General features: G+C 32.3%; 1 protein-coding gene across 1 annotated transcript in view; it reads right to left on the bottom strand.

Moving 5' to 3' along the window:
• The window catches only part of LOC126737848 (lethal(2) giant larvae protein homolog 1), a 173,095-nt gene that overhangs the window by 82,509 nt on the left and 78,102 nt on the right, over window positions 1-12,484 (bottom strand). The window contains exons 7-9 of the mRNA XM_050442912.1: window positions 434-689; window positions 268-381; window positions 75-212 (exon numbers count right to left, since the gene is read on the bottom strand). Of these exons, the coding sequence (XP_050298869.1) occupies window positions 75-212; window positions 268-381; window positions 434-689 (508 nt within the window). The remainder of the gene's footprint in view (window positions 1-74; window positions 213-267; window positions 382-433; window positions 690-12,484) is intronic.

Here is a 12,484-nt window from a genome sequence, read left to right as displayed (position 1 = left end):
TAAATTTTATAAATGTAATACTTCCTTTCTATAAAGTTTCTTAATACTATTACCAAATTTAATATTTGCCTTACCTTCCAGATCCTCCCCAGTGAAGAACTGGGCAGTACCAAACTTATAAATAGGCGTCAAAGTGACCCCACCAGCATCCCAAAATCTTACTGTTCCGTCTTCGTGGCCGGTTAATAATAATTCTCTTTTAGGCACAGCTCCTATGAAACACAATTTAAAAAATAAATAATTTTTATCATTTTATAAAATATTTACCTTTAGAACAAAGCAATTTTCCGCCATCTATTGGCCAAGGCCTGTCAGAGTACAGATGGCTAGTCTGGGCTTTACCAGCATCTCTAAGTGTTTCCCATAAAGATTCGGGAATATCTACAAATTGCGTGTAATTTTTTTCTCTCAAAAGCATTAAACCTTGCCTTACCTGACACATATTGGCTACAGGTCACCGCGGACGAATGCAATGCCACCAAATACGGTAAACTCATCATTTTCCATCCTTTACTCAATAAATCGATGGCCACCAGTTCTTCTTCCGCTAAAACTAAAAGTACTTCCGGTTGAATTTTTGTAGTGGTGCCATTGGTTACAGGATTCTCGTTATTTTCTTGTCCTTCGGGATTTTCGCTTTCTTGATCGTCGGCTTGTGGTTTAGAATCAATTAAGATGAAGTCTATGACCTAGAATAAATATTTCATGTTGACATAATATTCTCCTTACAGTTCGTGTATTAAGTAGGAAAATAATACAAAAACACTCACACGCATATGAGGGAACAAATTGGAAAATAAATATAGTTAAAACATCTAGAAAATCATTTGCGAATATTGTGTTTAGAAAATATTATTTATGTAGCAATACTATTTTTCTAAGGTCAGAGAAAACGAAGCTTTGAGATCGGCTAAAAAATAAGCAAAATAATTTTTGGATTTCCTTAAAGCTATTTGAACTATAAGCCATATTTTAGAAAATAATTAAGTTGTAAATAGAATGATTAGCTAATATTTCACCAAAAATGGGTCTGCAATGGGTCATTTTTGTCAATACTGACATTTTTTTCTTATGGGCTTATTTATTAAGCGATTTAAAAAATAATCATATCAAGTTATTGAAAAAAAGAAATCGCATTTCAAAAGTCGTTGTTCCCAATAATGTGCTATTTAAAAAAATAAATGCTTAAATTAATGGTTTGGACATTTTAAATAGGCGAGTGAAAGATTTAAGTCATCTAATGCAATGAAAATAATTTTTTCATGATAACTTGAATAAAAATTAAAACATTCAACGCAATCATGGCACCCTAATTTAAAATTTAAAAAAAATATTTTTTCTCTTAGTATTAAACAAAAAGTAGCAAATATAATATAATTGTTTTCAGAATATTATTTTCTATCGAAATACGTAATAATATACCAATCGTTCCATTTAAAATAAGAAAGTTAGTATCACTTCTTACTAAACCAGAAGTGCTGGAAAACAATAGAATATATCAAAAGATGCTCTTATAACTATTCTATCAATATACCAAATTTCATAGTTGAATAGAAGTCCATATTTTGTAGGAGAATGCGTATATAAAGATAACAAATAGGGGAAGTCTTTATCTCCAAGAAAAATGCATGTGGGACACTTAGGTAAATGTATTATGTATGTAGGTAAATGATTTTGTTTTGTAACAATTTGACAAAAAAACCTTTGTTAGTTTGTCGAGGTTTATATCTACTATAAACTGATTTAGTTATCCATTGCTAATATCTAGACAAAAAAATTATTAAAACTCCTTTGAAATTCCAGGAGATACGGGCATTGTATTGATAATTAAATAACAGTGGGCGCGGACTATGAATATGTCGCTGGCAAACGACATAAGCTGCGTTCTCGATTTTGGTTACTGGATATCGACGGGACATTACCTTCATTTTTGCACACATTATTTTTGTAGCATTTCGGATTCGAATACCCAAAAAAAAATGTTAGATTATAATAATATACTTAATTATACATTTTTAGTGATATTTTCGTAAAATAAATGAAGGGAAAAAGCTTAATTTTGATATCCAACACTGTCTATTTGATTTTTATTTTTTGTTAAGAAAGTACTGTATCGAAAGCTCACTGTTAAGAAAAGTGGACTGTATTTATTGTTTTTTGACAATTAATGGTTGTGAGACCTTACCTGGTTTTCTCTCGATTACAGTTTTTGACTCGCGTTAGCTGGCCAGCTTTTTCTCAGTACGAAATGCGATTTATCCCATAAACACGGGATTGTATCAGGTGGTACTAGATGCGTGAGCGATGCGGTTTAGCGAATTTACTTCTTCTGATAATGGGTTTCAACGAACTGGTTCAGTATGTTGGACGCGCACCTTTTTATAAGGCCTCAAAACATTCTTTTGGATGCATTTGAATAGAAATACTTAACTAACTGTTTCTACACAGTGAGCCAAGCGAAATTGAGTTAAAGTTTAAAGTTTAATGAAAATTTGAAATAGAATGAAGAATGAACTACTTGATTTAAACTGTTGTAAAATTTAAGAAAACTGAATAAACACTCAATAGATACATCACAAATATGTTGTGACATGACACCCAACTCGCCTGTGAAAGGAACGATTTGATTTGCCTTTTTCCTAATATATGTGACCCACTTTAGACTTCTCTATCATTTTTCAGCAAAAAAGAGTTTTTAATTTGAATATTCATTAAAAAAAGGCACTGAAACTCAAAATATCCTTTTGATACTAATGCTGTCGAAAGGTGCACCATCCAAAAGTAAACAATGAGCGCCAATACCTTTATCGCGAGAATATTTCTGGGCAAAATTTACAGCTTTGCCCTTCTTTATGGAAATTTGTCGATTTAAGGAATCCAAACTTAAAATAGTAATTATTATTAGTGATTAGTATAAAGATAGTACAAAATAGTTTTAGTTATTAAAAGAATTTCATTCTTTCTTTTTGTCTTTATAATAAAGAATGAAATTCAGTTTCTGTTAATTATAATAATTTATTATATCACTTTATTTTCTTCTGTTAGAATTGAGTAATCACTGGCACCATGGAATACTAAGCATGTTTATCAACAAAATATTCCCTCTGCCCCCTGTGTAGATGTTGCACTCAATCCAAAGCACCCAGTGTTTATTCTAGTGTATTCAATGTTCTAACTATAAATTGCTAGCTAAGAAACAGGACAGGTTGTAACCTTACCTTTTAATAATAAAAGCACTGACCCGGATTAAACCTTTCAACAGAATCACGGAGTCAAAGGCGCCATACTTCTTTATTAAATATTGATAAACGAAGTGATAATCATAAGAATACTCCGAGCAAAAATATAGAGTTTAAAGAATGTCATACATTTCCACAAATAAAGAAAATATTTAAGGCGCCCAATATTCTAATAGAAAAAACTATAGCAAAGGTAGAGGTCGTTCCTCTACACGTATTTGAACATATATTCACATGGGTTGATTAAGATAGCCCCCCCCCAGTAGCAATAACTATGTGAAAACTAGACTCGAATTTGGCACTAATTTTGCACCATTAGTTTCAAATTTTGCACCGCTATAGGTGAAAAGATATGACGAATTTTTATGGGGGGGGGATAACTTTATAATAGCCCCCCCCACAAAAAAAAAATCATTCTTTTACTATGTCATTTTATTCTCTGAATTTTGCACTATTTTACAACACTGTTTTCAAATTATGCACCGCTACCAGCAAGGACTACATAGCTCTAAAAAATCTCTCGCGCTCAATTTGGACGGGTTTTAAATACCCGTCCAAATTGAGCGCAAACGCACACGTATAATGTTTCTTTGATGTCCGCCAAAATACCGATATTCAGCTTGGCGCTCAGGCCATTCGGGGAAGCGATGCATGCGGCGAGCTTCAACCACGAAATCACCATCCACATTTGCATATGCATGGGTATGCAAAGCTGCTCACCGCATGTACTCCCTCAATAAAATAGGGACCCGCAATTGACGTGCCCACAATTCCTGCCTATACGTTTAACATCTTGGGAAATGTGTGGCTTTCCATACTCCAGTGTGGATTTTCTGGTGCCCAATAACGAAAATTTTGCCCATTTACAGAACCATTGAAAACAATCTTACTTAAAAATTGTGGGTTTGCATTACATTTATTCATCATTATTTCCCAAAACTCTATTCTGCGGATGTGATCATTTTCAATGAGCTCCTGAATTAAATGAATTTTATATGGATGCCATTTATTCCTATGCCAATATTTTAGAACACATGATTGACTAACTGACTGATCTGCACAAACTTGTCGAGTTGATTTATGTGGATTTTCTTGTAAATCGAGCAAAATATCTAATTGCCTGTTTTCTGGAAGCGTGGGACGGTCCAGGTCATATTTGTTTCTAACATGACCAAAGACTCAGACTCATTAAACAGATCGCAAACCTCGGCATGTGTTCGAGTCTTGTTGCCACATCCTACCATCATCAAAATTTCAATTCTTTGTTTTTCAGCTAAACGCGCCATACTTTTAATCTTAATCGTGTAGAATATAATCCAGTGTTTTCGAAGACAGTGCAGGAAGTAGATAAACCTTTATCAAGCTCAAAATGTTTCATTTTATCATTCTTTATTCGATCTCATTTCTTCAATAATAAGTTCGTGATGTTACTCATTCATTTGTAGTTAAGAAGAGATTGATTTGGTGTTTGAATGACCCGTTATTTTTATGAGCTGTTGTTTTAGAAAAATGCACCTTCATCCAAATTATCGAAAATTTTTAAGCACTTGTGTAATTATCTCCGAAAATCATTGTGTCCAGTCGATTACTTGTAGCTTTGCCTAGTTCTACCAATTCAAAATAATCATCCATCATTCCCAAAGAGACTTAAGTATATGAATAAAGGTATTCACAAAGGTAATCACCTTTTATCGACTGGTCATAACTTTTCGGTGTCGGATGATGTAACTATATTACATGAGTGTGGAAAGGGTAAAAAACTCGATCTCCTCGAAAAGCTGGAGATTACAAGAGCTAAAAGAAGCCCAATATTAAATTGTGTCAATGATATCTTCAATTTCAAACCTAATCTAATTTTCAATAATCTCCAATAAAAAATTTTAATCTTGTCTCATATAACGTAATTACTCGCATGCTACATCATTACCCCGGTTTGGCGATAAGTTATATGCTTCAGACTTTAGATTCAATGGTTCGATCCCTGTGTTTTTTGAAAAACCTTTTCGTATATTTTTTTCTTTCATAATTGTATTTGTTTTCATTCTTTATAAAATAATATGTAAAGAATTTACTGGATGTGATATTTGGCGTTTTATAATTCATATTTTAGTCAATAACGATACACGATGGTATAAACTTATTTTATTTTTATGTTAGTGTGAGTCAGTGTGCAGTTTTTTGTATTTATATATTATTATAGGTATGTCTTTTCTGTTAATTAGCGTTCTGCTCCATATTATTTAATTTTGTTAATTTTACTTAGGTCTGATGATGCCCTAATGCGGCGAAACGCGTAACCTTTAAATAGACGCTTGATTATAAGACTTGAACTTTGAGTTTACTTTCTCCTCCCCTTTATTTAGTTCTACCAATATATCAATAAAAAGTTCATAATAACAAAACAGGAACATACGAAAATAATAAATTTGTAGCCTGGATCTAACATTATAGCAAAGATAATTATATTAACGAATAGATAACCCACGTAAATGGCAAGCTGTGAACCGACAAGGAGACATCAATGCTTCCTTAAATAAGAATATTTTATGCGCTAACCGTGTAAGAATCGAAGCGACGTTGCCATTACTGATAACATTATAAATCGAAAACCATTTACAAAAGAATTGTTTTCGAAAACAAGAAATTATAAAATCTCGCAATTTGATAGGGTTGATAGGGATGGGGAGGCATACGACTTAAATATTTTTATGCTGGTGGCACTTCCGGTTATACAGGAAGTTAATGCTCATTAGCTTATATTAAATTATGTCTATACAGTGTGTCCCACTTAAAGGTTAGCCACCCCTCTAAAATTTTTGTTTCTTGACCAATTTTCAAAAACTTTTTTTTGTTGGATAGATGGTCAAAAATGGCAAGTTCGACATTTAGAGAAAGCAGGTCATGGCCTACTGTATTCAAGTTTGAATTGCGAAAAATCGAGAAGTAGTATTAGCGATATTTATTTTTGAAAAATGGTACTGGATTATTGTTCAGGACCGCTTAAAATATAAGTGTACCAAATTTGGTACAGGGTGTTGAAATAAATTGGAGACAAATTTTTAACAGGCGCAATAACATTCGTAATCGAATACGAATATTTTTTAAATATTTTGGCTAATTGGCATCCGTCTTGAGAACACAAAGTTTGGAAATATCCTTCAATATAAAAAACATTCATTCATGAATGTTTTTCGTAGATCAAATTTAACGTAGAATCAAAAAATTAAATGAAGTGTAGAGCGTGCCTTTTAAAATAAGGAAGTTAGCAACAACTTATGGTATAACCGGAAATGTCATCATCATGAACATATTTTAGTCATATGTCTCCATTAGCCTTATCATGTTACCAACTGAAAAAATTGTTTTCGATATATCGATCGCGTCAGTTCGTGGGACACCCTGTATAATGAAGAAAGCTTGATAATAACAAATAGTACGAAAAACTACTTATTTTTTAAATTTTTTAGTTTTTGTTTTTGTTCTTTTTTTAAAGGCTCGTCCCATTTGCAAAATTTAAATATATTAGTGATAACCAAATGATGCACTAAAAAAAGTATGTGCGAGTAACAAGAATCATACTTACTTCCTAGCCAAAATACGAAATCTCTTTTTGAGCAATAACTTTGTCCTTTATTTACTGCTCAAAGTAAGAAGCCAAATGACTACTGTATTTACTACCAATACAGTAGTCATGTATAAAATGACAAACTTATTTAACGGTCCACTAGTCAAGATAAAAAAATGTTGGTTGTTACCTGTAAATACATTGCAATAAAAAAAGATAATTTTTATATAGATTTTTGGCTATAAAGCTTAATAAAGCCCACAGAATCGGCGTGAATTGATATATATGTCAAAGGTATTTTGACTATCAAAGTAACAAGTGGTAGAGATTTAAGCTATTTAAATAAGTAAAAAATGTCTGTGCGTGACGTGCTATTTATTGCTGTGCTATTTTATAGGCTGTAGATTTTAGTGCTCTTTAATAAATTTTAATACTTTTTTCTCTAAGTTAAAGAGGAAAGCCAATCCCTATAAAAAATAACATGGGATTTCCTGTGTCCCACTTAGCAATGGCAACACTAAGTATACAAAACTGCATGAGCACAAAAAAAACGATGGCGCGCAAAAGAGAAATAATTCTATCAAAAATATTTATATCAACGATCCTCAAACTTCCCCAAAATCGGTATCATATAATACCTACCTATTTAAAAAGAAAAGCGTAACTTATATTTTTTGTCAACCTGATGATCTAAATTCGACGATTCGCTAATTTTTGAGTTTGTATACTTTAAAGTTGGTCAAGATTAGAAGATTCAGTATAATAAAATAAAATAATATATTTTTCGCCTTCACTCAAAAAGTTCACTTTATTGACTTTTACAGATGAGGCAGTAAAATGATTAATAGGGAGTAAAATGATGAAGTTTACTACACGAGCTTTAGCGAAGGCAGTAATTTTAAAACACCTATTTTACTCTAATAAATAACTATTATTATTTGTTATGGTATTATTTTTAAGGTTTTATCTCAAAGTAATTATTGTTTTGTAATTTGACTATTTAAACTGGTATTATATATTTTTATTCTTTAAATTTAATTTTCAGTATTCAAAAATTAACTTTGTACATCATCTCATAGTTTTACCACCTTAGACATTTTTCATTTACCTAAAAGTCAAAAAATTATAGTTTTTGGTTAACTGTAATTTTCATTGCCGCATAGTTCCCAATTAAACTTAAGATAGATATAGATTGTAGGTGATGTTCATTTCACAGGTATTCAGCTGCAACTTTGCGTAAAAATACACGTATTTATACCTGGCTCTTCTAGGAGCCAGATATATCGATTGGCTATCTTCAATTTTTTTAAATATACCGGGAAAGTCAAAAAATATGCCGTTTTTCCTCTTAAATGGAACACCCTGTACTTACTTACTGTTAAGGTTGAGTATGTTTATAGAACTCTAGGACTTACCGCAATTTAAAAACGTTCGCAAATACTTGGATTTTTATAAGGAAATTTAAACATCCTTAACGTAGGATTCTCTCTTCTAGTTCGCCTACAGTCATAATATTGGCATACATTGCCCGACATTATGTATTACAGAACCAGTGACAAAATTTAAAAAAAATAACAGAATTACGTTCGTCACAAGAGCGAATAACAAAAATAATATTGTGTTGCTCAGCCGAGTCGCAGCCGCCGAATTAAATTTTGCAACACAGCCAAGCGATCGGCCAGATTTCAACGCGTAATTTCACCGATGGATCCTCGCTCGAAAAGCGGGGATCCTTTTAGGTGGTCAAAAAATTTACACGGGATGGATTTTCTATAGTTTACTATTATTTTCTTTGATTATAGTAAGGGACTGTAAAAGGTCTTATATTTTGAAAATTAAGACTAGAAATCCAAAATTTAGCAGAAATATCGAAATAAGTTTTGAAATTTTTTTTTTCATTTATCACTTCATAATTCATGAAAACAAAAAGGTGTGGTGGCTTATACCAAACAACAAATTCACCAATGTTATATGAAAAACTAAAAGATGAATGAAGAAATAACACACTCGTGCCACAAGAACACAAACAAAATCAATATTTAGAAAAGAATAAGATTATTCATATTAATTCAAAAAATAATCAAAAGCATGCACCTAAAAATATCTGTAAGTAAAAAAAGACATGCAAGACGACAACAAAAATATCCTTCTAGTTTTCCAACTCTAGAGTTAATATACCTTATTGCCATATACTTCTTCCTCGCTATCGTTTTCGTTTTTAGCCACGGAGATCTATCGCAAAGAAATAATTGAAATCAGACTAAAAAGAATTGAATAGTGTGGTTTTGTCGTGAATTGGAAAATAATCAATAGATTGAGATGTATCTTTCAATAAATTATCAAATTAAAAAAAACTTACGGAAGAGAGCATATAATCTATATCTTATCCTTATTTATTTGTAAATTATTTATAACTCTTTTGGTAGCTATATTCGTGATCTAATTCTACTTGTTTTATTAATCATTTTCTGTAATTAGTAAAGTCTAATTTTCGAACTTTCACCGCCATTTTTTTAAATTTAGCACGACATTTCGGTTGTCGGAAAGTATCTTCAACCGTTATCGAGTTTAAACCTTAACAACTCTACAGCCTTATACGGGGTGTCCCAAAAGTATGGACACACCCAAAAATCTTGGGAAATATGGGCGCTAGAAAAAATCTTTAAATACAAAAGTTTTGGGGAATCAATCGGTGCATCTGATGGTGACCTAAAAATTGACCTTGAGCTTAACCTTTAAGGTTATTTGAAGGTTAAAGCGATTTTTTTAAATGGGAACACCTATTTTTGACACCGGATTCTGAAAGAGCGGAAAATTTTACGTCCGGGTATGTATTGAGGTATGAGGTTGAAGTAATCCCAAAAGGTCAAATAGAGGTCTAGTAGAAAATATTCTGAAAGAGCACAGGTACCTTTTTTTATTTGTTATAACACTAATAAGCATCCTAATATCCTATATTTATTGTTTTTTACTTAGACTTCATCCATATCACGTGGTTCTGCATCAGAACTTGCTTTCTCGAAAAAGACTTTGATAACAGACTTAATTTCTGATATTGGCTGTTGAACATGGTTAGAGAAGATACCCGATTTATCTCGACGATATTATGGACGGACGAGGCATCATTTAGCAGTGATGATGGTGGTGTAAACCTGCATAATCTGCATTATTGGGCATAAGAAAATCGCCGTTGGATCCGCGAGACTCAACACCAAAATGGACTGTAAATGTGTGTTACGGCATTATTGGCGGAAAAATTATTGGTCCTTTCTTTTTCAAACACTTTCTGGTAATGTGTATTTAATTTTTTGCAAAATGATCTCCCAGGGTTACTGAAAGATGTTGATTTGGAAACAAGAGAGCAAATAATTTTCCAACATGATGGTTTCCCTGCTCATTTTGCAGTTCAAGTTCGTCAATACTTAACCAGGCAGCATCGTTTGTGGATAGGTAGAGGAAGTATATTTCGTTGGCCTGCTCGATTCCCAGATCTGACTATCCTAGATTTTTATTTGTGGGGAAGGATTAAAGAGTTAGTTTTTGCCACCCCACCCACAACACAGAACGACGTGCAGGACCGAATACGCAATGCCATAGATTCCTTACCCACAGCAGAAATCCAGACAGCGATTCTGTGAACGACTTCGACTGTGTATTCAAAATGAAGGAACAGTTTGAGCATCTAGAACACCATTAAAAATATTTAAAAAAATATTTATTACAAAAATTTGAGTTCTGGAGTTTTATTTTCATTGTTCAAAAACATTTTACTTAATAATTTCGGAATAAAATAAGATATGGAATTACGGTTTACGCCAGTTTTTATGTTTTTTCATGCTCTTTTAGCCTAAATGAAAAAAATTACATCCAAAATTACATGTCCAATTACATGTAAAAATATAAAAGATGTTTACATGTTATTGCCTGGCAATAGTCGGCTATCGATCTGAGCGTTTCAAGTAAAGCGAAAGTGAAGTGAATTTTGTTTATATGTAACTACGCTAATTTTGAAATTTTTAATTAAGCTGAAATATGGCGAATGATAACCGAGGTATGTAGCTTTTACACGTATAAGAATATCTGGACTTTTTGTCTATATATATAGGTAATATTTAAATTTTTGCATTTATTCCTTTTTTCTTTATCCTAAAATTGCGCAACTCGCTTTATGATTTGACTATGCCACAATATTCTATGGACCTTTAACTTTTTAAATGTGGATCTAAAAGTAAAAGCAAGTTGCGCAATTTGAAGAAATTTTTTATTTTTTTTTTGTTTTTTTTATTTTTTTGTTCTAGATGTGTCTTGCCAAATTCAAAATCAAAATTTTGCAGACTGATAATATCGACGAAAAAATTAAAATACTTAATGAAACAATTTTAGCCCTTTTTGAAGTCCATGTACCATTAAGGGAGGTTAAAGTCTCAAAAAAACCGGCTCCATGGGTTAATAAGGAGGTCGTAATGGCACGAAATAAACGAAACTTAGCTTTACAATAATTTAAACAAAACCGCTCAAATGAAAATCGCCTCTTATACAACCAATTTCGTAACAACCTAGTTAAAATAGTAAAAAAGGCTAAAAAACAAAACATTGAATACATCTGTGTTCAAAATAATCCATCTAAAACCTGGAAATATCTATCCAACATTGGCGTTACGACTTCCAAGAGCTACAACTTGCCTTCTCATCTATCCAACCGTGATTCTATAAATAATTATTTTGGATCATTTCTACAGAATGTTTCTACCAAAGGTACTGAAAATATCAACTTTTACAAAAATAATACATGGAACGAAAACTTATCTTTTAATTTTACTCTTTCCACTACAGAAGCTATCCATGCAGCTATACACTCAATAAAAACAAATGCGCAAGGTACAGATAATATACTTGTTTCCATGTTAGAGTTATGTAGCCCCTTCTTAGACACATATATTCAACATATAGTCAATTGCTGTATTGAACAACAATATTTTCCCAATTCTTGGAAAACAGCAATTGGCAAACCATTACGAAAATTAGGAATCCTGCATCTTTATCAGATCTTCGATTTATAAGCATTTTGCCAGCACTTTCAAAGGTATTTGAAAAAATCTTATACGATCAGATGTATGCGTTTGTGACCGATCATCATATTATTCCGGATAACCAATGTGCCTTCCTCAAAAACTCTAATACATCTAGTGCCCTAGCATCGTTACAAATAGCATTATCGAGTCAAACGATAAGGGACTGGCCAGCCGTTTGGTCTTATTAGACTATTCAAAGGCTTTTGACACTTTGGACCATTCACTTCTTTGCGCCAAACTTCACTATTACGGGTTTACGGATGAGTCTGTAAACATTATTTCTTCTTTTCTGAGTGATCGATCCCAAAAAGTTTCGTACAATACACGTTGCTCTGAAACTATAAAAATTCGATCTGGTGTGCCCCAAGGATCAATTCTGTCTCCGCTACTTTTTATATTATATACTGCTGATATTCTTCAATCTTCTAGTTACTGCACAGTCACTGCTTTCGCTGACGACACACAGCTTGTATACAATTTTGACACATCTAACTATGTCGATGCGGCGCAGAAGGTCAATCTGGACTTGAAAAATATTAGAACATTATCAGCATAATCAAAACTTTTATGTATTGCCAATAATAAAAACAGCAACATTATTAAGAAAA

This window comes from Anthonomus grandis, chromosome 6, assembly GCF_022605725.1.
Source record: "Anthonomus grandis grandis chromosome 6, icAntGran1.3, whole genome shotgun sequence".
NCBI classification, from domain to species: domain Eukaryota; kingdom Metazoa; phylum Arthropoda; class Insecta; order Coleoptera; family Curculionidae; genus Anthonomus; species Anthonomus grandis.
The sequence above is the reverse complement of the archived record's forward strand: the minus strand, read 5'-3'. Positions and strand labels throughout refer to the sequence as shown.